Here is a 26787-nt window from a genome sequence, read left to right as displayed (position 1 = left end):
GTGATAATTACTGTCAAGGAACATTTCAGGAATATCCACAAAGGAAAAAGCTTGGGGGAAACAAGGAAAAATATAAATTCACAGTTATAATCTGGGAATCCAACAAATTTGAATACCATTCTGATGAAGTGTTTTGATGGAAGACTACACCCTGAAGTGTGGTGTCTAGGACCGACTGGTTGACATTCCTGGGGGTTCACCCGATATCTGTCCAAAGCCGCAGCTTGGCACGCAGCGGCTAAAACAATTCCGAAAGATGGGATTACCGAGGACGGCGAAACGAGATCCTCGTAGTCGGCAGCGGTAGTGGCAATGCCTTCATCAAGGTAGTAGGTGGAGTTCATGGGGCGGAGCACGTACACCACAGTAAAATGGGCTCCGCAGTTTATAGATTGGGCATAACTTGCCTGTTTGAAGTCATGAGCTATGCTCTCCATTCAGAAAATGCAGTGAGGGTGATGAAATATCAGCAAATGCCAACTACGGAACCAACCGAAGTCTTGGCCACGTTGCATAAAACTACACGGTAACTATACAATTAATCATAACTCTGCAATCAATGGTAACCATCAGTGATTTCTTTGCTTTGCTTGGTTATAGAATGGTGGGTTGCTATGGTAGTTTCCACTGATTGCAGAATTACCATTAATTGTAACGTTACCATAGTTTTATGCAAGTCACAAAATGGCTGCTGCCATAGTAACTGAAATTATTCAAAGCTAACATATTGTGCTATCGGCCTATAAAGGTCTAGAAACAAACAAACAAAAAAATCTGACAATGGGACAAAATGCACAATTACTTTAGGGTAGGTATTATGCTGCAGGACGCCTGTATTCGAGTTTTATTCCAACTTCCATCATCAAGCTCCCTGAAATCTCCTCAGATTTTGTATCACAAACCAGGGTGTACGCCTCTAGGGTTACTGTCCTACAGGGCACATGTGCTAATGTGGGGAATAGCCTGACTCACAGTGGAGAATGGCTCATTCCAGCTCCGTCGAGACAATCTGTCGAAGGCGTGTCTCCGACACAATATCCTAATATTTGTGTCACAGGTATCAGTGTCTTCTTCTGGCATACCCCCACTGATACTCCATGAAATACAACCGATGTGGGTCATATTTGTCATGAGTGTATTGCAGCTATTGCCACAGGAAGGAGCAGAATGAAACATAATCAACAGTAGAATTGCTATTGACTCCTAACTGTTGTCAAATCTTCAAACAAAAACAAAAAAATTCTATAGTTTGGATTAGGAATACAGTGATAATATTTAAAGGACTATAAAAGGCAGCCATAATAAAATCATCATAAACTCCCTGTATTTTGTCCGACTCATTTAGAGGCTGAGTAAAATTACTGAAATTGAAGCAGAAAAGTTTTCAAGAAGTTTCTTTGATTATGACTACCTAGGCAGCAAACTGTATGGTTATCCCATATGTTTTTCAACTATTCTGGAAATTGGAACATGTAAGCCAATTTCATAAGTGGTTGGTTAAATTTGTAGTCAGGAAGCACACTGAGAATGAAAAATAAGCATTTAGAACCGCTTTTCAAGAGAAAAATTGAGCAATTTCCCACCTTCAAGATGATACAATGAATTTGTGCTATGGAAAGCAATATTTTCATGAGATGTTGATTTTGCTTTGACTATTGGTTAACTCGCAAAATGTACCACTTATACAGTAAACACCTTAATGTGGCAATGAAGCAATTGTAAAAGTATCAATGCAAATGTGGACACTGTATATTAGTGTAAGCACAGAGCTACAACAGTAGCTCCATGGTGTAAGCACACCAAAATCATCACTTATCAACCCGTTAGGATGGGCTGATTTTACTACAACACGCATCTCCCATAGACACTTGCCCAAATATACTTGGGACTAGTCCTCAACAGGTTAAAAATATTGAAATATAAATTTGGTGATTTGTTACATAATGGCAACACACACACACACATCAGTGAATTGAAGGCATGACGTGCTATGTTTTCACAGTGAAATTAATGCAAATTCCACTACTCAGCCTGCTTGTGGATGAGTGCAATATGATAGTCATAGGCAAAAAAAAAAAAGAAAAAAAAAAGGGGGGGGGGACAACATGTAATCAAATGCAACTATGAAAGTATACGTTGTAATACTCTGCCCTTACACTAGATGGAAAGTACACAATTTTTACAATTACAACAGTACTCTGAATAAAAAACAGCAACAATATATGACTTTTGGGACTCCTCAAAAGCAATTACATACAGGAATTTGGGTCACACCAACGAGTCGCTAGCGAATAAAGCACTTAAAGGTTGTCGTCCCCCTTTCAAAAGTGCCGGTCACGTCAATAAAATTCCACCTGTCAGCAGCAGTATTTGATGTCAGAAGAGTAGCACACGCATGCCTGCTATCTTTTCTGGAGTTCTGTCACAGAAAATGAGAATGCCTATGAGATATAAATTTAGCGTACCATATTGAGAGAAATGTCAAAAATGTCTTCTAATCACTTAAAACACACCATTCCTTGCATGGAAGGGCCTCTTTGCACCACCATCCCCGCTATTTTGTGCCCTTTTAACTCCAAAAACTTGATTACAAAGAAGGCAATCTAGCATCAAAATAGTATGACACACATGTCAAATTTCAGACTTCACTGCCACCTGCAAAATTGCCTTGTCTCCCTGAGTCCACAAAATATTTAGCATGTCCTGAGAGGAGAATATTAAATCCTCCTATTCTGAAGATGCATGTATACAAATGTAGAGCACACAATTACCTCCCTCATTGCTCAGACATCCTTCCTGATTGTTATGTGCGAATTTCACAGCCCTCCTCTTAATTTAAGAAGCAATATGAAACAAAACATTATTTGAGTTTTGTACAAACACTGATTTTATTTTGAGCTCTAGCAATACCGTCGAGCATCTTCAGTTTATCATAAGAAATGCCCAATGACCATAAAACAGATGCCAGGATAATTTTGGTTGTCACCAATGAGCTGTTACAACCCTTACCAAACATTTCTGTTTCCATGATCTTCCATGTTAACCCTCCATTAACCAACAGAATCAGAATGCCATCATTAACATATTGCATACAAACATGTTGCGGATGGTAATAACAAACTTAAAAGTTTACTATCACACAGCACATGAGAATGGGGCCAAAGAGACACTTTTTAAATGAAGGCTAACACCTTTAAATCAGAATGGGTTCGACCCTGAACTTCACTCACAGTGGGATTACAGTTAAGGTGAATGTATCTTGCGACAGGGCACCCTGATTATGAAAGATGGGGGGATTCTAGCATCACCTACGCCAAACGTACGTGGAGGGGTGCGACAAAGGCCAGTGAGTGTGAGCGGAATATAGGGCCACGTGCGATAGCATCTGCGGGGGCAGCATTATTTACAGGTCTCCACTGGTTTGTGGAACGTTTGACGTCGGGCCCCCACTAAAAGTCAAGGCGCGATTGAGTATGATTGTGTGAAACTGATCGCACCTCTGCTTCCCCCCCCCCCCCCCCCCCCCCCATCCATTAACCGGGTCAGGAAAGTAATCTCAACTTCAGCTGCCAGTTGTTGTGTTTGTAAGCTTTGATGTAATATTTTTCTTGACTATGGAAGCATAATATCTGCTACGAGTAGTCTATTACCCAGGTCAGCCATGAAACCTAAAACACAATGATTTAGGAGAGGAGACTCAATTGGGGGCATATACATGCTTGTTCACATAACTCTTACTACAAGCTGCACCCTTTTTTTGCAGTTTTTCCAAATTTCCTCAAAACATCATCCAAACATGATGACTTCAATCAGAATATCAATCTTGACATCTTTAAAAAATGAGTTGTATAGACATATTATTTTCCATGAAAACAGAAAAACCTTTATATAAACAAATCACCTTTTCTGTGACAAGAATTTTTTTTAGAATATATTCTTTATTAAGATTTGGTGATCTTTTAATTCTAACAAACCATTCAATGAAAAACATGCAATGCCCATCTTTGCATGATTTGCCTCGAACAAATGACAGACATAAAGGGTTAATGAAATATACCTCTCTGTAGGACTTACAAAGAATTTCATGGGACAGCGAAATGAAGTCATTTTTTTTTTTTCTTCAAGAATGTCTGCCACGAAGTGAAACCACAGAAATTACAATTCTACAAAAAACTTTGCAGCTGAACGCAAACAAATTCTTGCATGATTGATGGCGGTGGCTGTGACTTTCAAGTGGTTTTGGTGCCCTGTAGCAAACTGATAAATGTTTCTCCCAGAGTGCCAAACCCAGAAAAGTGGCCCACGAGACACAAGAGACCATCTCCCACACGGAGATATTGGCCCAGATCTGGATGGAAGGGAGTTCAACGCTTTTATCCAGAGGTGAAGACATGCTTTAAAAACCAATAAATTTTACAAGAGCCCACCTTGGCAAGGAGTTAGTCTTGCCTCCAAACTCTAGTCTGCTTGCTGCTGCCGAATGATGACATTCAAGTTGTATATTACACTAATTTCTTGGTGGTTCAATAGATTTTTCCTATGCACTATTCTACACTTAGAAAAGGGCTGGAAGCACAAAAGAAAAAGTCTTTAAAAAAAGGAAAAGAAAAGAAAAAAAGATGGATACATTGAAACAGCAAAGATGCAGGAAGGGGTTTAACAGGCTTCGTGCTGTCTACGTCTGAAGGCTATGTCTGAAATATGGCCCAAACCTTACTTATTCCTCTTTTTCATAACAGCTTCCATTTAACACCATACATTGTCTGCCAGTCTAGTAACAGTAATTATCAGCTTGTGTTGGTCACTCCCACCACAAAAATTTACAAAAATATATCATGTACATGTGATTTCCAAGTTGCCTATTGGTTGGTTTCGACCAGTCATATAATAAAGTCAGAGAGGTTTGAAAGAGCAATCAGTGAGACATATGTGTTACACGTGTCTATATGGCAAAAAATATTCTAAAATCAGGGAGGCATTTGTATTTTGTTGTAAGTATAACTCTATATGTGCTAGTTCACACACCTAACTCGGTTGGTGGCTTGCAAATTCGCATATTTTGCTCCAACGCTCAAACCATAATTTGCCATAAAATCACCACAACATGCCACAGTAAACTGAGGGCATTGCATGCGATTCCATTCATCACATACATTCACGTCATAGCAAATGGTTCCAAATTTCTCTACAACCTTGTTATACTGCATTTCTAGCATTTTAAAAGCTTTGATGTAAAGATACACAGCTTTGAAAGCAATTCCTTTTTTGAAAAGTACCTCATGCATTGCCATTTCATAGGAATGTGGCACACTGAAGCCGGTTAACACCTTGGTACACAAAGAGTTAATTTTTCAAGGAGACTCCTGCAGGATCATGTACATGTAGACTCTAAAGCTCAGAGTTAAATATACAGTAGATATACCATATACGGTATAGAGTATATTGTAGATGGAGTTTGCCCATGGCTTGGCTTAGTTCTTCCATATCTACTGAAGATGTTACATAAGCCTCAGCATCTAGATCACTTTTCCCTCCCATTATTCATGATTATTTCCGAACCACAATCTCACAGGTAGTAAATGCTATGTTCTATGCTCTATTAAAGGAAAGTGCCATTTCCTAAATATATTTCAAGCACCACCAGTGTAGCTATCGGATATTGATTTGCACCGGCTAGACATGGTGTTCAGAGGAACTCTCAAGTTTTGTGCCTGCTGAAAACAACAACATTGCTAGAGTCAGGCTTATTCATCCATATATCATGTATAACATACCTGTCAAAACTTCCAGAGGGCTTTGACATTATATGGTTGAGAAATGCACAACATATATGTCAGAAGTGAAAATGCATACATTGAACTTTCAGAAAGAAATCAGAAAAGCATGTCAATTCATGCAGAAAAACAAGCTCTACTACAGGATGCCAGGGATTCAAAGTGTCCTGAAATTGCTTCTACATTCTCCAAGCGTCAATGTACGATTCATGGTATAAAGTGGAAATGCAATGAATTTGTATCTTCATCTTTTTGTGGGAAGAAACTTGGCCACTGTTGTTAATCCCTAAAATTTGACACTCTAGGATTTTCTTCTATGTCTCTTCAGTGACCATCAAACAGTAGCGGCAATGCTTCCGACAAACACATTCCACAACTGGCAACACACTGTAGACACATAGCCATTGATATTAAAGCAGATAGGACTTGTACTCTGGCCGGACACAGCTGCCACCGGTAGTATTTCTTTTGAGGTCGTTACCCTTGCAGAGAGATTTGGCATACAGTGCTTCCAACAAAATGGAACACAAATAAACAGAGTCTAAGATGCCTTTGGGCTGACCGGAAGTTGCCACAACGAAGAAAAATATAAATGACTGCACAACTACCAAGACAGGGGCAAAAGTCAATTCCCAGTTTCCTGAAACAATGGCCCTTTGAACTTTGATTAACCATGCATTAATTCCCCCTTACTGCCCAACTGGGAAGTCAAGTCTAGATATTTGACCGTTGTTGTTGTTATTTGCATGACGCCACGGTGGCGCTCTACAGCAAGTAGGTTAACAGGTCATCTGCATCTTTGTGTGAATACCACAAAACGGGCTGAAAAGGGGGCAGTTTCGGGCAAAAATATTTGTGTTTGTAATCCGGAACAATGTCATCACTCTTCTCTGGCAATGACGGTCATCAAGAGGATGTATTTGTTTGATACCCCCTTCCCCCACCTCCCCTCTCCCCACATCCCCAATCGGCATAAGACCCCAGCTTTGGTTTTCTTTGCTTATTGCTGCTGAAAATTAATCCAGATTGGCACATCAATTTCAGACACTTCTGTAATGGGATAATTCAACAGCCACAGTTCGAGCTCATTACAGCAAACTGGAGACCACTAATTGTAAAAACTGGTAAATTCTTTCTTAAAGGGATAGTATAGTTTTGGTTGAGATCTAATTTCAGGTTTCTAACATTTTTTGGTGAGATAATGAGAAACCACTTATGAAAGAGCATGTAATTCCATGAGGAATTCAAGGTTTATTTGATGAAAAATTGGTTTTGAAATGGCTGAGATATCCAAAACAGAGCAATTCTAATAAGTGTGGGACCCACACTTTATTACGATCGTTTTGTTTTACCGGTACTTTGTTTTTGGATGTTTCAGTCATTCCATACCCGATTTTCATCAAATAAACTTTGAATTCCTCTTAAAATGGTATACTCTATACTATTTCATAAGTGCTTTCTTGGTATCTCGCAAAAAGTTAAAAGCCCAATTCTCATCTCCACCAATACTGTACCATCCCTTTAACTGTCATGGATGATGAAATATCAGCTGACTTAAACAAGCTCTGACAAGCAGCTACAATTCACAAGCACATTAACAGGAAAGTACTGTTTGTATAGATCCACATTCTGAAGAACACATAACATACATCATGTAACATATACCTCGTCCACATATCACAAATGTAAGTCATGTATGATGGTAGATCTGTGCTGGAAGCTCTGATCATCATGTATCTTTAATCAGCTTTCTTCCTTCAAACACTGAAAAGTTTCATTGCATTTGTCTTCCCCCATGAATGTTATTTCCACCCTCTCCACAGATAAGCTGCTTGTGATCTTCTACTTTCACTAACACTGCAAAATTTTATACATTTTACAGGTGCTATACAGATTTTTGTGGATATATTCTTCGCTCTGTCACATTATTTACAGAGATAATGAACAAAAATAAGCTCATCAAAGGGCATGGTTATCTCTGAAAGAAAAGATGAACTGATGATTTGTGTGATGTTTGAATGATTAAAAGTATATGACCCCACTCTTGTATTGTTTCTCTATATTTTCACGTAGGAATAAAGGAGAAAGTATGGTGCATTAATGTGCAACTATAAGTACAATGCATTCATTATCTCTGATGCCTTTATGTCTGTAACAGATCATATGAGATGACAGTATATGAGTGACATATACATCAAAGGCTTAATTTTGGGTGTGAAATAGGGTTGACATAATCCAAGGCATGTAACTGTCCACGGGCATGAAGACATGTGGGACGAGAATCCTTTATGACATTTATCAGATACACACAATCTACCACGGGGAATGCATTCACATTCCAAGATACTCTGGTTGCGTGGATCAAGCAGTTCTTTAACACTGTTGGTCATGTGTAGAACATGTGCACTTTACGAAGAAAGAGAGAGAAGGGGTGGGGGGTGGGGAGAGAAAAGGAGGGAGGGGGAAGATAGAGAGGAAATACAATATTAAGGAGACAGGAAACAATATAAAGTAGGCATCATTATCAAGCCCTAAAACATCAAAGGGATGATACAGTTTCGGTTGAGATGGGGCTCCAGGTTTCAAACGTTTTCTGATAATGATTTTGGGGGATAATGAGAAACTGCTTATGAAATATGAAAGAGCATATCAACAACGCAAATCCTAATAAAATGTGGGACCCATCTTTTCTTAGGAATAGGATCGCTTTGTTTTAACTTCACTTTGTTTTTGGATATCAGCCATTTCAAAACCAATTTTCAGCAAATGAATTTTGAATTCCGCTTAGAATTGTATGCTTTGCAACATTTCATAAAGTGTTCCTAAGTATCTCACAAAAATCAACAGATGAATCCTCACCTCAGCCAATACTAATCCATCCCTTTAATCATAAAAAACAGATATATGTACACACACACATCGGTAGACAATATATATGTCTCACATCTCAAACAGGGGATTGAGGGCTGTTTTTTTTTTTAGGACAGTGTGGTCCAATTATTATAATTTTTTTTTGTCTTTACTTTTCATTTTTCCTCTAGAAGCACTGTTAACCAATTTACAAATTTGACCTCAACGGTTCTTTCTATCAGCCAATACTGTTTCCGATGTTGCATGAAAAATGAAGAGGAGAAAAATGTGCTCATAAAAGAGACTTATAAATAAAAGCTGAAGATCCATTTGAAACTTTGCTGACAGGTGACAGGAATGTCAATGGCAAGCTTCATCCATAAATGTGTTTAAAGACATCTGTCTAAAAATAAAACTGCACCAAGGTCCAAACCACAATCTAATCTTAGTGTGAACACCGGGACGGATATAAATGGGACGCGACCAGCTTTGTGACATTTGCGAGATAAACACGACCTGGGTGTCACTGATGCTCTCCGCCTGTCTCCGAGTGATGGATACACTGACGGAGAATCCCCGTGGAGATCGGAAGTTTGTTCTAGAAATTTCAGTGACAGATCCAGATAAATGCCCCGCAGAGAAATTAACTAGGACAGCACAAAGAAATTATACTTCCAAACCTGATGCAGGTGAATATGATAGAATCTCATCTTTAGACATCTTATCTCCTGAAGCTAAGACCTATAAAAAAACCCAACAACAACAACAACTGACAATTGTTGCTGAAAACAAGTTTCCTCCAGAGGAAAACCTAGATAATGACAATCCAGACAGATATTGCACAAGAGAGAAAAAAAGACACACCAACATGCACAAAACAAAAAGTGAACACTCCCTGCACATTGTCAAAGAGCTGTTCTTGTAAGTAGCAAGATATTGTCTTTGTATTGCAGTATTCAAATGCACAAATGCAAGGATTGTTATCACAACTTTGGTTCCTTTAATGTATTTCTTGACATCAATATGTGCATCTTATGATAGAGAATGCAACTGTTTTCATGCAGGTGAACTCTTGGCTCAGCTTCACATATGACAAGCACTGAAACACTTCAGGGGACATGTGTTTCCCGATAAACCCCACATCCAGTAACTTTGGAGAAAAGATACAATGCATTTGTCTTACAAGAGGAAAACAGTTACGTGTGTCTTAAAATTGTTTCAATATTAATAGACAAGTGAAAAAAAAATGCAAACAAAACTAAATAAAAAAAAATTGTAGTGTATATGTAGTACACATACGCCATACTATGTCTCTGAATTGTCATGAATACTAATAGCTTTGCCTTACCAAGGCCAAAAACTCTATTTGTTGCAGTATGTTTGACAAAATGGGTGTCTAAATGTGAATTGATTATCTTTGTAGCCTTCATTCCTTTAAGGGCAGGCTAATGCAAACAAAGTTACCTTCTTTTTGGTGCATGACCTCTTCATTAAGATAAAAAAAATATAGCCCTTTGACGACAACTAGAATTGAGTTATATATCATATTTCAGTTCTCCATTAACAGCCTAGTTTGGAAACAAAAATGATAATGCAGCTTGAATTCTTTCTCTTGTTGTTGTTGCTTAAGTTCTCAAATCTAAATCCATCCTCCAATTTTGTTTGACATCTCGAGATAGACTTGACTTTTAACCTTTTCAAGATACCTATAGTATACAGCTTAAAGGGATAGTACAGTTTTGGTGGAGATGACAACTGGGTTTTTAACTTTTTGCGAGATACCAAGAAAACACTTATGATATAGTACAGAACATAATGTTTAAGAGGAATTCAAAGTTTATTTGACGAAAATCGGGTTTGGAATGACTGAAACATCAAGAAACAAAGTAAAACAAAGTGATCGTAATAAAGTGTGGGTCCCACACTTTATTAGAATCGCTCTTTTTTGATATCTCACCCATTTCAAACCCAATTTTCATCAAATAAAGGTTGAATTCCTCATAGAATTACATGCTCTTTCACATTTTATAAGAGGTTTCTCATTATCTCACTAAAGAATGTTAGAAACCTGAAATTAGGTCTCAACCATAACTGTGCAATCCCTTTAAGTATGCATACATATGAATATATGTGTTTGTGTGTGTGTGTGTGTGTGTGCATATCAGATAAATATAGAGAAATATCAATGGAGAAATAGAAAGTTCCTATATGACTTACACAACAGATGTTTAGTAAATTACCTGTAGTACCTTTATCAGTCCATACACATCTAAAGTGTACATGCAAAGCTACATATAGGACTATAGCGCCAATATCATTATGACATTGTCTCGCAATGTCCAGAGAAATGGTAAACAATTGAAAACAGTTTCTGCTCCCAGCAATCATTGAAAATATCACTTTTTTTCTTCTCTTTTTCGCTTTTCCATCCCAAGGAAGTTGGCGGCAAACTTCAAGAAGCGCCCATGCAGGGGTATGCCAGATGCCATGGTCATTAGCTGCCGTAATCGGCGCACGGGAAGATAATTGGCCACGGTTTCTGATGGCTCTTTGATGGTTATTGGCGGGACGGCAAGAGAGCGGGGCCAGATCTTGTAATTGGCGACCCTTGTTCACCCTACCTCCACCCCCCCCCCCCCCCCGACAAGTTCCTGACGACGTTATGACGACGGCGGAAGGCACAGACCAATTTACAAATCTAATTAGGCCCAGAAGCTGGATGTAGCAAATCGGGAAATACATTGTGCGCTAAAATGTCTGAAACCTGACTGCCAGAAGGTATGACTGAATTCGAAATTAAAATTCGATTTGGCGAGCGCAAGACGGGGGTCATCTGCCACCAGATTATTGTCGCAACTACTTGTTCTTTGATCGGCGATCATAAACAGTCCTCCACCCTTCAGAACATCTGGATTTCTCAGCGCCTTGATCGAGTCAAATTTTTCCGGATGCTAATGGAACTACCACCTGATTTAAATATCCAGATCAAGGATTCACTGTGTTCAGTTATTTGTAAACTTGCGTGGTTAGAAAACCCTCCATAGTTGGTAAACAAATGAGTGCAATGAGATGTATACAGTGGACTCCTGTTATAATGAAGACCTCGGGACTGGCAATTTTCTTTCGTTATTGAAATTTCATTATAACCACACAAATGAGCAATAAAAATACATAGGGTGGACAATGAAGCAGCCTGAATTTTTACTTTGCTGTAACCGGAATTTTGTTAATTCATAACGGAAGTGCACTGTACCAGCATAATGAGGTATATAAACTGTTTTGTGAATATTGTTACGCAGGCATTACAGACATATTTGGACATAAGCGATCCCTCATTTTTCCCAAAATATCATGTTTTGTAACAGATCCACGTGATTCTACTTTTGTTTTGTTCATTCATTGCCTTCACCTTTATATTCAATTCAATAAAATTCAAACTTTATTATCACATTTTATATAAATTTGCTTTGATTATACCACAAAATGCATGATGCCTAGTCCTATAAACAAGGCATAGGTGACTTCAGTTACAGACATATCAATACCTCTCAGTAAAAAGAAAAAAAAATTCTGACATGTGATTGACAAAATGCTATATGAATGGTAACACCCTACCCCTATCCCCCCCCCCCCCCCCAACACACACACATCAAGCAGTGGATATCATTTTCATACACATATCAGGGAAGGATCCAGGAATTTCGTATTTACGGGGGCACGTTCACAAAATTAAAGGGGGCGCACGCACCCCTCACCCCCATTTTTTCTTTTTATTTCTTTCGTTTCAACAAAAAAAAAAGGGGGGGCGTGCACCAGGTGCAGTCCTCCCTGGATCCGCCACTGCATATTGAGCAGTGAAATTCTATCCTGGTGGCTCTTTTTAGCAATTCTTCCTAAGTTTCTTGAAATTTCAATTTAAGATATTAAACATCCCCCACTTAATCAGGAGGGGTATTAAAGGAGACAAGCTTTTCTCCTATTTAAAGGACAAGTCCACCTTCATAGATATATGGATTGCGTGAATGCAACAATATTAGTAGAACACATCAGTGAAAGTTTGAGGAAAATCGGACAATCCGTTCAAAAGTTATGAATTTTTAAAGTATCTGCGCAGTCACTGCTGGATGAGAAGACTACTACAGTGTATGATGTCATATGCCTACAACGATATAAAGAAAATAAAAAGAGAATTTCACAAAACTTCACTTTTCTAATAAAGTGCAAACTTCTTCAACTTGTTACTGACATATGTTAAGGGTAATATTATTCCCCCTGCCTTCTGAAAGAGAGAAGTCAAGTGTTCATTTGTTATGCGAGGAAAGTGAAAATATGTTGAATTTTCTTTACTCTTTCTTTATATCGTTGTACACATGTGACATCACAAGCTATAGTAGTCTTCTCATCCAGCCTTGAGTGAGCAGAAACTTCAAAAATTCATAACTTTTGAACGGATTGTCCGATTTCTCTCAAACTCTCACTGATGTGTTCTACTAATATTGCTGCACTCACTCAACCCACAAGTCTATGGAGGTGAACTTGTCCTTTAAGCAGGGCTCCTGCTTCATAAAGTGGTGGATGGTATTGGCCTGAGTATATCACCCCACTTGTAGCCCAGTATGTGGGTGTTACTCTAAACCATGCCCAGTTGTTTAACCCCATTACCATGGCAACAAGTACACACATGCTACCACACCCAGAATCAAAGTGGCAATGAAAAATATTGACACTGCAGTCTCACAGTTTGGGCAAATACATCACTGTACAACAAGTTCATGCATTTGTTCTGCAAAATAATCCTCTTCACAGTACATCATACGTAATCAAGTACCGATGCCCATGACTCTGACAATGCAAAAGTATAGGAAGCAGGGGTAGCTTGAACACGTTTCATTACAAAATCAAAGTGAAAATTTAACATTGTGAAACTTAGCAACAAACTTTTTCCAATCATCCCTCTTCCTCTCTCTGTCTGTCACACACACGCACACACACACACACACAAACACAAAAACACTAATATACAGATGCACACAGAGGGAAAATACGGACAGCACATGGAGATGATGATTTCCAATACTCACAATATACTGGAGTGCAAGTTATGAGTAGAAGGCTGACGGCACTCAATATTAAAGATCGTTAGCACAACGCCCTACCTGCCCAATGGCAAATATTTACACTGTGTGATCTGCAGTCTATCCTGTAATAGCACAAACTAGTCCTTCACAATAAGGAATTAAATTGAATGTGACAGCTGCTGTGAAAATTCAGTTATCATTTTAAAGCCATAAATACGTTTTTTTTTTTTTTCAAATGAAAGTTTCTTGAATAATACATTATCACACAATGTCATGTTATGAGCTTTTTTTAATAAAAAATTCAGTTTATCATTTTTAAGACATTAATGAGGGAAGGTGGAAGTGTTTAAGCCAAAATACATTGTATATATCCTAACACAGTTGTATGTGATTCCAAATGAGCAGTGAAAATAAAGCATAAAAAAGTTTGTAACATTAAATTCTGTTATACCTGAGCGATGTTCCTGCTAAAGTGATTTTTTATTATCAGGTGAGCCCTGTACATATCATGATAACAGCTTGTGTCAAAGTCCAGCTCAAGCAGCTTTATAAATTATAGCCCATCACACAGAAATGAAGCTCTGTGAATGTAAGTTTCATTAAAAGTGCAATCCATTCAAAGTCACTGTAAATCAAAGTGAAAGAAAATTAAAATTCAAACCACCACAGAAATCAAGGAAATTGCCATTGTGAAAGTTTCATGATTAATACATTATCATACAATGCCGTATCACTTATGAATTTTTTTTCTTAATTTCTTTGCAAATTTTAGAACTAGGAAATGTTACATTCTAATGAATTAAGAGAATACAAGATTTCTGTGAGATTTATAATCTTATTTCAACAAACAAAACATTTCAGGCTGCAAGTCAGGTTGAGAAAACTGTACCCTACATCATCTACAGAGGGCGACATAACATTAGCAGATTTGTGATGCTGTTGAGTAAGAACACTGAGAAATGGTGGTTCTCATTCACAGTGATTTCACTTTTCTCCAAGACGTCCAGCTGCCCTTCACCTGAATACTGCATCTGGACAATGGCACACTGTAATCAGCATCCAACCTCTACACACCTCAGTGGATTGATGGTATTTTTAACCTGTTGAGGTCGGACTGATTTGGCTTCAACTTATATTTCCCAGACACCTTGGTATACTTTGGACTCGTCCTCAACAGGTTAAAAGAGCTGATACAAGTTGATTCATCTACACAAGACATGAATGGCTGAAGGTTGAAACAAAAAGTGCCAGAAATTTTGAAGAATTAAAAAAAAAAGCCTCACTCAGGTAAAGCCAATGAGTGCTTCGAACACAACAACAAAATTTGTTTCTGTTTGTTAGAATGGAGCATAGATAACATAAAACAGAATTTCCTGCTTTTGACATCAATCCCTTTTCACAATGAGAATGACAACAAAGAAAGACAAGCAAATTAATGCCCAAGGCATTTTAGATGCAGGCACATTGAAAACATGGGCCAAATGATGCTACACTAACAATACTGCTACTGTATAAGACATGAAAAAAACAAATGTTGAAAAATGACTTTGACATCTTTTACCTCCTCTTCCTGGTCCACCTCGACCCCGTCCGCGACCTCCGCCACCCCGGCCCCGACCCTTTGACACCACCTCTTCCTTCACCATGTCGATGACCTCATCCGGTATCCTAAGGTACTTGATGGTGCTGCCGCGGATGTAGCACTCGGGCATTTTCCAAAACCTGTCACCATCCTGAATGAAATACAAGTACACTGTATTTGAGATGGCAGCACTCATTTGCAAAATATCATGGGGATCTTCTCAAGATCTTCTTTAGAAATTACACACTGTGAAAAACTTCAAATACCAAAAAAAAATAAAAATAGTATGACTGCCTGTATATCAAACATGAATTGTTCACAGCAGCAAAAATTTGGAAAACTAGATATATCGCTACGGCGACTGATATGCCTTCGCCATAATGCATGGTTCTCCTAATAGGTGTATAGTACAATGTCTTGACAATGTGTGATGACAGTTTCACACAATTGGCAAAATATTAAAATGACAGGTTTGACACAAATGTGCTGAATGTTCACTTTCCTAGAACTAGGTTCAATTGGATGAATGATTAAAATGTCAGAGTGCAGGTATTTGGGGAACTGATGATTTTTACTTGACTTTTGACCCTTTTATAAGTTTATGCATTGAGTAATTTTCAAGGTATTGAGAAAAAGTATAATTTCAGTATCAAATGGGAAAATAGCATTATCTAAACCTTTCGTTTGACCTTTGACCTCACAGTTCCACAGAGAATCACTGTTAGGTAGAACATGCATAAATATGTAAGTTTCATGATGATACCTTGAGTTACTTTCGAGATATGGAGGAAAAAGTGCAATTTAGCACTTTCACTTGACCTTTTACCTGTTGACCTTTGACCTTTTGGCAAGAAACTTCCCCAAAAATATATATTGGGTAATACATGCCATACATCAAGTTTAAAAAAAAACCCTTCAGGCATATTGCATTTTAAAGAAAGTAGTGATATTTTGAGGAGTTGACCTTGAACTTTGACCCCTGACCTTTGACCCATGACCCCCAACTTCCCTAGATAATCACTGCCCATCGGTACAAGCATATATACTAAGTTCCATGAAGAGACCTTGAACCATTTGCGAGATATGGAGAAAAACATGAAATTTCAAATTTTTTTCACAAAATAACCAGTGACCTTTGACCTTTGACCCTGTGACCCTAAAATCCACACAAAGTATCATCCCCCAAGGATATACCCTCATACCAAGTTTGATGTAAAACCACCGCACGGTTCTTGAGATATCGACAAAAACAAAACGGGACGGATATACGGACGGACGGACGGACGACCCGAAAACATAATGCCTCCGGCCACTTCGTTGCGGAGGCATAAAAAATCATTGGATCAGATTAGTGCAATGAAATGATAGCAAAACAATCACCAGTCTCCAAAGACTAATTGAAATCCACTCCATGCGTACAGCTCAAAAAAAAAAAAAAAATGCTGACATTTCTCTTTTACATGACCATGTCATGTAGCATACATTTGATGTACTACTGTAACATATATTCAAATGTATGGTTCAACTCATGAAGCCCCTAGCAGCATGAAAGTCCATCATATGCAGTAGAACATTGACATTCAACTGCTAGATTTTTTTTTTTTTTTTTAATTTTGTTTTTATTCAAAAAATCAATGAGGAATCACATTTACAAATGATTTTACAAGATTAGCATACAAATCACAAAAATAAAAGAAGAAATAATAACAATAATAATAATAAAGGGCAGAACAAAGATAAAATGCATGTATTATTCAAGAGCTGAGCTCCGAAACACAGGAAGAGAAGCTAAGGTATTCACATTATGTCTTATGTTTAACTTCCAGTTTGGTATTTTGGCCCTGCACTTCATTTGACCCCAATAAATTACAAAACATCCTTTGATGTGCGCAACCATCTGGCATTCCTTTGATGTACTGAAGGCGATTGGAGTCTGAAGGTCGACTAGCGGAGCGATCTACATAATAGAGTTTACACCACCAGATCAACTTTTCTTAGCTAACGCAGCCACCTGAAACAAACTCTCTCCCCCTTCCCCCTCTCTCTCCCCTCCTCTCTCTCTCACCCCCATACACATTTAACATACATGTATATTCAACCTCCATTGCATCCCGAAACAACACTCGAAATCACTGTTATAAAGGGAATCGCTCCGCCACCCGATCTCCCCCATCCAATCATCCCAAAATACGTACATGTACAATCGTATATAGATGTATTATTCCATTGGAAGGTTAAGAATTCAAAGGACATTTTAAAAGCAGATTGTTATTTGCTCGCAAAGGCCTTGTGAGTCAAGATGTCATAATTAATCGGGGAGCTCGCCCTTGGAAGTATAAATGAATTAAAGGTACTATAATATGTGAATATGCAGTATAACACTGAGCATTGTACTTATACTTTATAATTATGGTATTACAGGTACATAGCATAAACAAGATCTTAACAAGGAAAAAAATAAAGGAAGAGTGGCAGTGTGCACCACTTTTGTCGAGGGTTGCAGAAGTATATCAGCACAGGCAATAAATCATTTAGTACAAGTGTAGGGATGAATACAATTGTATAAATGAGCAAAAGGAGCAGGCATTGAACTACAATATAAAGTGTAATGCATACATGTACATCGCATCACTCAAAATAAACAACAAAGTAAAATATCTCAAAACCCATCATCCAAAATAAAATATGGCTCGCATATACAAATTTGATGAGATAGAAAGAAAGAAAAAGTGAGGGAAAATTATAAATCAAATCGCCATTTCTTAAAGTGCACGGGCAATTTGTTTCTTTTTTTAGCAGAGAAGTATTCAACTTCTTTCTGTTTCCTAACAAAGCATTTAAATGCAGTAAAATTGGGGAGACTGTTATTAAACTTGCAAATATAAATGTAGTATTTTACAAGCAAAAACAAATACGTAACAAATTTATCACTACAAATGCCAAATAATTTTTCAAAATTGGTTACATTACAAACATTCTCACATTTCTGTGAGATTACATCCAAAACCCCTTGCCAGATTAAAATGACTTTATCACATTCACAAAATAAATGAATCATTGTTTCATCCCCAGTATCACACAATGAACATTTTGGAGAATCTCTTCTATTAATTTTATAAAGAAAATGATTTAAAGCAATTGCCTTATGAAAGATTTTAAAATAAAATGATCTCAATTTTGTGTCAATGGTACAAAAATAATTAGAAATATGTATTTTCTCCCAGTCTAAGTTAACAGGCACGGGTATTGTATCACCCCAATACTGATATCTCTTATCTGGAACATGGGAGCCTATTAAAATATCATATGCATTCTTTGGAACTTTCTTTGTGCTTAAAAGCTTTTGAACTATAGTTTCATGAACTCCAAAAATATCTTTGTCAAAATTCCTAATCCATTTTTCAGGTATATTTTTTATCAAGAAATTAAATTTTCTTCTATCACTCAAGGGAATGCCAAAATCTAAAACTAATTCTTCGAATAATTTATGACCTGTTAAAGGAGGGTTGAATAAATCCGACATGGTAAGAATATTATTATCGAACCAGGATTCATAAAATAAACATGATTTAGATTTTGAACGAATAAGCCGGTTAAACCAAAGACACTGACATGCACTTAAATCTGAAAATTTATGGCCATAAAACTCTACAGTAGCTACTTCTCGATATATATACCATGCACGGAGAGATTCTGCAAGTTGTGTACTGCCAAGTGAATTAAGAATATTTTCTGGAGCAAAGGAGTTCCACAAAAATGAAATTTCAGCATTAAATTTTTGCAAAAAGGATAATTCAATAGATTTCCAAGGGGCAACAAAATTTACATCAAGGAGGTGTTTTACCCAAACCAACTTTTGGGCATTGGCAAAAGATAAAGGATCGATCATTTTTAAACCACCTTCAGCATAATTATTACACACAATCTGTCTCTGGACTCTGTCCTTGCCTCCATTCCAGATGAATCTAAAAAAGATTGTATTTAACTTTTGGAAAAAGGAACGAGGGATTCTAATACAAAGCACAGAAAATAGAAATATCAATTGTGGTAATACCAAAGTTTTAACAACACACACTTTACCTATTAGAGAAAGATTCCTCATTCGCCAACAGTTTAATGTTTGCTCAATTCTGTTCAACTTACTATTAAAATTTAAATCATACATACGGTGAACATTCAAAGAAAATCTAACACCCAAACAATTAAATTCTGACTTTTGCCAGGATACACCATGACTGGTGAATGGGAAATCCAAAGATCCTTTTTTTGCGCCAATCCATATAGCCTCCGTTTTACTAAAATTAAGTTTACATCCAGAGTACTGGCCAAAATTGGATAGAGTTTCAAATAACTGAGAAAAAGAAATATTAGACCCATCAATAAAACAGACAGAGTCATCTGCAAAAAGAGAAATTTTGGCTTCTTCATCTACAAATGAGATACCTCTTATTAGGTCATTTTGTCGTACGGACAGTGCCATAATCTCAATTACGAGAAGAAAGAGATAAGGTGAAATTGGGCACCCTTGAAAAATTCCTCTCTTCATAAAAATACGACTGGATAAAAACCCATTATTTATTACATAACTTTGACGAGCTGAATACAAGGTTTTAATAGAATCAATAAATTTATGACCAAAATTGAATTTTTCAAGGATTTTAAATAAGAAATCATGGGAAACACTATCAAATGCCTTCTCAATATCAAGCAAAATAATTGAACCAGGAATGTCATAAGCTTCAGCATATTCAATAATATCTAAAATAAAACGGATGTTGTGCCCAATATTTCTCCCTTGCAAGAAACCAGATTGGTCCACATGAATGAGATAATCCAGACAACGTTTCAATCGGTTGGCTATGCATTTGGCTAGAATTTTATAATCAGTAGTCAAAAGAGTAATAGGTCTGTAATTTTTTACTAACAGGGGGTCTTTATCTTTTTTGGGAAGAAGGGTTATTATACCATTCCTTTGGGAGGCTGACATTAAACCATTTTGCAGAGAGAAATTAAAGGAATTTACAAGCATATCACAAATATCACTCCAAAAAACAATGTAAAACTCAATAGGCAATCCATCTAACCCCGGGGTTTTATTCTTTTTCATGGACTTGACCACATTAAATATTTCATTTTTGGTAAGGGGAGCCTCCAATAACTGTTTGTCATCCTCATGTAAGAGAGGTATGGAAATATTATTCAAATATGTTTCACATGCTTCATTATCAAAATCAGTATTAGGAACTGAATATAACTTACTGTAAAATTCATAAATATTATTCAGAATATCTTTGGAATCTGTAATCACATTATTATCATTATCTTTCAATTTATTTATATTTTTCTTTTGCCAAGATCTATTTTCCAAGTTACAAAAATATTTGTTACTTTTTTCACCTTCTTCTAACCATCTCACCCTTGATCTTATTATTAGTCCTTTTGTTTCAAAATCAAAAATTTTATCCAATTTATCTTCCAATTCTTCAAATTGTGAGTACAAAGGGTCGTCAGGTAAAACAGAGTTGTTTGACAGTTTTGATTTAATCTTATCAATACTTTCTAATAATTCATTTTTCTCTTTATTTCTATCCCTTTTTTTTCGTGCAGAATATTCAATAGCGACCCCAGTGATGAAACATTTTAAAGAATCCCACAATATATTAGAATCACATTGGGAGTCTTTATGAATGATCTTAAAATCCTTAATTTTTTCCTTTATTAAATTAATAAAATCTGTATCATGATATAAATAATACGTATTCAGTTTCCAATATCCTCTGCCTCTGGGAGGCTGATTATCATTGAAACAAACAGAAACAGTTGAATGATCAGAATTAATTCCAGGCAAAATTTTAGTTTCTTTACAGTTATTTACAAAGTTATCTGAGACTAAAATAAAATCCAACCTAGATAAGACTTGAGGTGTTTTTTGGTGTCTTGTATATTTTTTCAAATTAGGATTAAAAAGTCTCCAGATATCACACAAACCAAATTCGTCCATCAATGCAGAAAGCATTTCACTTGCTTTTATATTAGAATGTTTATTCCTAGAACCTTGGTAATCAAGAGGGCCAAGAACAGTATTGAAATCACCAGCTACTAACAGGGAAAAAACATCAAGTTTATTAATTTCAGCAAACAAATGAAGTAAAAACTCAGAATCATCATTGTTAGGAGCATATACATTTACAAGAGTTAGGGGGAATTCATTGAGAGTGGAGTTCAAAATTAAAAATCTACCATTGGGATCTCTAAAAATGGATTTCACCTTAAGATTTATTGAATTCCTAATAAGGATTGCTACCCCACGGCTATTGGAGGTAAATGAAGCAAAAAAGGCATGTTCACCCCATTGAGAGTGCCACAATTTTTCATCCTCTCTACTGCAATGCGTTTCTTGGAGAAACAAAATATCACAATTAAGAGAGCGAAAGTAATGAAAAATCTTTCTCCTTTTCACATAATCCTGCAACCCTCGACAATTGAACGAATGTAGTTTTATATACATTAAAAAACATCTATTAATAATACCATTAAAACATATATGGCAAAACAAAAGGGCCGAGCCCATAAAGGAAAGTGTACAATACTCAAAGCCAAACAAAATATATATAATATATAATACATTTCTAGGTTGCCTTGAAAATAGATTATGCAATGTCTGCCAAACAAAAAGAAAAAATTAAGTAAAAAACAATAAAAGAAAAACGAACTAAAACCGAGCATTGGTGTAATCATGAAAGAACAAACTGAGCAAAATGTGGTGCAAGATGAAAAATGCAGGCCTCAAATCAAACCACGGACCTGCACAATGCACACTTCTCTGGCTTGGTGTTTGTGGGCAACATCTTTTTCATGCCCTTTATCCAGTTACTATAGTCAGACATTAAAACAAGCATATTTAAAAACAAACATACTTATGAAAACAAACAAACTTAAAAGCAAACATGGAATAGTCATAACATTTTATGATACGATCCAAAATATTGTACAAAGCTGTGACAATATGATCCTCTTGTTTGATCCCGTTCATATTTGGGTGACAGATTTTTTTACATTTATATCCAATGATCTGTTAAAAATCACTATCACGGACACAAATAAAACCATGATGTACTCTTGATTCTTCATCGCTATTTGAAATCCAACGAGGAGTCTTGTTGGTATCTTATTTTGATTGCTTCTGATCTGCAACAGCTGGTGGGTCTGATGGTGTTATGATCCATCCACTAGAGTCCTTGGCTTTCAGTATAGCGGGAAAAATGAAAAAGGGTTTCAGACCCTTTTCCCTGAGCGCTTTGAAGGATGACATCTGAGCTTTTCTTCGCTCCAAAACACGCTTTGACAGATCATCACTGATGAAGATCTTCCTCTCCCTTTCTTCTTTGCTCGACACGAAGCGGATCAACTCCCTTTTCACTCTTTCTTTATCCCTGTAGTGGTTGAATCCAACATGCACTGGCCTGGGTCTCTGTTGTGCATCATGCCTGTTGCTACGATAGGTGGGCGTTCGGTGTACTCTTGAAGTGCATCTATCAATGTCGACATCAACTTTGGCGATCTGAAGAAACTGCTTCACTACTTGCGTGGTGTTATTCTCCTCCTTATCCCCTTCGGGTAGGTTGTAAATTACAATGTTATTTCTCCTACTGTAGATCTATTTTCTAGATCGTCAATTCGGTCCTCAGCCTTGGCTAAAGCCACCGACAGACTATCAACTTTGGCACTTACTTCGTCTATGTTGTGTTGCAGCACGCCATGAGTATCCGCGCACTGAGCAGTAAGTTGCTCAAAACGGGCGATTTGCCTAGCCTCGTACGCCTTAAACCACCGGGGAGCGTCATTGTCGATTTCCGTACCTTCGGCCACGCCGACCATATTTCCACTGTCAGTTTTCAACTTTTTCTTCACTGGGCTGTTGGAGACTGAACCAGAGTCCATGTTTGAACCAAGAGGATCCAAAATGATAGTCTGACTATATGATTATATGTTAATTACTTGAAATGGCGTAAATCAGGGCATGATATGAAATTTCCTCAGAGCACTGTCACAGCACGTGTCGCTCTACCCGCCGCCATATTGCTCCCCTCTTCAACTGCTAGATTTGATGATGAGTCAACTATTTGGCAGGGAACATTTAGTAATGAAATAGAATTGACACTAACTTCACCTATTTTGTGATACTTACCCTAGATGTACAGATGACTTCTCTCAGGTTGATGTTCATCCAGTTATCACAAGCAACGAGATGTCCATTATATGTTTCTCCATTTTTCAATTCCACCAACTAAAATTCATAATAAATCATATTAAGAATATTGATGTCAATGTAAACGAATGACAATTTGATTATAAAAATACTCGCAAAGGGAACTACAATTTAAATACCTGTACATTCAAATTTTTTTTTTTTTAAAGTGATATAGTACATAAAAAAGGATGCCAAACCATTCTATACTGCATTATACAGGGGAAAAAAAATATCAAGCTATTGAAATTAGAATATCTTTGAAATCAAGTTGTCTAAATTTGTACTTACAAAATAAAAACAAATATATACTATTGCGTTTTTATGGCAATAATATAATAAAAGTGATTGAAGGGAAGAATATAATTAAGTCAATCTGCATTCCTTTGTAAACACAAATTGAAAGAGAAAACATTACCTCTAGAATATTCCACCCATATGTCACATTTGCTGTAATACTGACATTGTTTCAGAGCAGACTGTCTTTAGAATCACCGCTACCATTTTTTTAAAGCTCGCATCCATACCTAGGAGAGCTGCTAAATTCACATTTAGCAGAAAAGTACTACATGCCTTACTTTTGAATGTAATTTAAAATACATTCATTCTCATTGTATACACAGCACAAAAAAGCTGGCAATTTACCCACATACATTACAGTGTATGATTATGAAAACAGATGACATGCAGTCTTTAGACTTTGCCAACAGGCCCAAAATAGGAAATGAGTAAAGAAAGGAATGCTTGTGATTTAAACTACCATGGTAACTTACCATAGGGTGATTCTGAGCAGTCCTCAGCAATGATAACGGCAACTGGAAAAAGACAAGGATAACCATTCATCAATTGCCTTTGCAAAAAGAGTTAATAGCATTGTTGATAGACATGTAGACATGTGAACATACATGTCAGCAAGGTTTTTCAAGATACTGTATTTAAGCTGTTATTTTCACGAGTGTTTAATTCTCACAAATTTTGCGAATCATATTTGGATTGCAAATTTAACATGCTAAAATGTTGCCATGCGCTACAGGAAAAGTGCATTTACCATAGCGTAGGTGTCAATTCGCGAAAACAACATCTCGTGAAAATGCCTGTGACCTTCAATCACTGTATTACGCCAAATATTTCACTAGATTTTTATTTTCACAAATTTCACGAGTCAGGTGCTATTCGCGAAATTAAAGACACACGAAAATATTGACTCTGATCCCCGATGTGAATGTGACGTACGCATGTACTCTTCTCCGTTCAGATTAGGACTCCACAATCGCCCATTTAACCACTCATGAAATCATAGGGATTTCGCAGTTCGCGAAAATTTAGACTCACAAAATATATGGTGTATACAGTGATATAGAGGAGAAGATACTGTAAAATGCTGTGGAAATTTTTGCACATTTCGTGCAACCAAAAGCTAGACCCTAGCGCAAAAATATATTCCAGTAGCTGATGTCCTTATTCCGTGGAATTCAAAACATGAATTACTCGGCCAAGTGTGAAAAATAACATGAATTACTTGGCCAAAATAACATGAATTACTCGGCCAAGTGTGAAAAATAACTCCCACAAAAATATCCACTTTTACAATTACAGTAGGTACATCACCCAAGCACTAGATGGTGCTCTTGCGCATGAGCACCAGATATGCACTACGTCTTTACTACGCATTTCCATGAAGAGTTTGCAATATCGTCAATGATAAGTGCATGAATATCTGCCAATTCTATTTGATAGTGCTACCCCTATGCACACACAGCTGCTGTACATTGTCTATGGGACTTACTTTGCGACTGAGCTCTGCAATAGATAAATTCGTCTTGAAAAAAGTCCAGAAAATGATCAGAAAGTACCAGTTTTGGTGAAAATTTCTGTCAAAACTTGTACAGAAATTGGTCTTTCCATAAGAAGACATGGGGAGACAAAGATATGAGCATGTTTTTCAGGAATCTAGTGTTCTAGGAAGTTTACTCCTTGAACATTACGGCAGCCATTCGCAGCCACAATTTTCTACAAACAGATTGAAGACCACCTTTCATTCATGAAATTGGCCAAAAATTAATAATTGATCGTGCTTGCGAGATTTTTCTGAACGTGTTCCAGACACTTTAACTCTCCCGCTTTCGACGGGAGATCTCCTGATCTCCCGCCGAAAGCCCATTTTTGCAAAATCTTTCTTTCTCCCGCTTGAGATTTAATTTCTCCCGCTCTGGCTCTATGTCTCCTGCTTGATATTATTTCTTACTTATTGCCATCGTTTGCTATATAAGCCTTAGATAGCACGAGAGAGCATCTAGAATCCTAGAGCTTATAGGGCCCCTAAGTTGGCCTTGGACCCCGGCTGCAAGGAACTTCGCGCCTTGCGCTTGTGATGTGCGATTCGCCCACATCAAGTTGGAGTCTCTGTTTGCTACGGGTTTGGAGCGGGAGAATCTCCAGATCAGACGGTGCTTGGGGTTGGAGTCTCTGGTGCTCCCCATTAATCAAAGCACTTATTGTTAATCAGAGCACGCCATAACTTCAACATAAGTGGTAAATTTCTTGTGTGTGCGGTAAAGCGGATGCAAAAATATATTCACCAAATCTGACTTTACACCTAAATTTCTGAGAGTTAATTTTGAGAGTAAATATGGCTCTTTTATCATTTGATGTACACGACTGATGTGATTTTTTTGGCAACATTTGTCAAGTACGCATTTGCGCTGTTGTAGCTAATTAAAGCATGTTGCCTATGATTTCACAGTTTCCATGAATAAACCACTCTTGTGAATATAAAGGTAAGTGGATTCCCTCAAAGTTCATGGATAAAAAAATGGCGCAAATCAAGTGTGAAATTCAAACTATGCAACTACCTCCACAAGTGTTCTGAAGAGCACAACAGTGGGCTACGTCGCCGAACCTCCAAATCATTGTCCTGACCCTCCCAAGGTCAGCTTGCATAAGCAGTTCAAAATTATGATAATGGTAAGTAAAGTTGTATAGCAACACATATAGACTTGTATCATTCCAATTTTTGAAGTTACTAGTCCGTTTATCTGCATTGAATGTATACAGCGTGTACAACTACAGCCACAGTGGCAGCAGTTTCTGAGATCACTTGTGCGTTTACGCGCTATTAATATTTGCATGGCACCGGTGCCAGGATTTGCGATATTCGCCATGGTTCGGCTGCATTGTATGTGCGTTGAATCTGTGTGTATGTGAAAGCAAATCTCTCGCACAGCAAAGAGTGTATCAAGTACTGCGCTCTCATAG

The 26787-nt window shown here is 37.2% G+C and overlaps 1 protein-coding gene across 1 annotated transcript in view; it reads right to left on the bottom strand.

Moving 5' to 3' along the window:
- The window catches only part of LOC139731512 (U6 snRNA-associated Sm-like protein LSm4), a 45963-nt gene that overhangs the window by 15556 nt on the left and 3620 nt on the right, over positions 1 to 26787 (bottom strand). The window contains exons 2-4 of the mRNA XM_071642396.1: positions 24306 to 24347; positions 23473 to 23571; positions 15264 to 15435 (exon numbers count right to left, since the gene is read on the bottom strand). Coding sequence (XP_071498497.1) covers positions 15264 to 15435; positions 23473 to 23571; positions 24306 to 24347 — 313 coding nt within the window. The remainder of the gene's footprint in view (positions 1 to 15263; positions 15436 to 23472; positions 23572 to 24305; positions 24348 to 26787) is intronic.

This window comes from Diadema antillarum, unplaced genomic scaffold (assembly GCF_040938485.1).
Source record: "Diadema antillarum isolate AM-2024a unplaced genomic scaffold, OU_Dant_1.0 seq00000376_RagTag, whole genome shotgun sequence".
Lineage (NCBI taxonomy): Eukaryota > Metazoa > Echinodermata > Echinoidea > Diadematoida > Diadematidae > Diadema > Diadema antillarum.
Note: the sequence above shows the minus strand (reverse complement) of the source record. Positions and strands in the feature narration are given on the sequence as shown.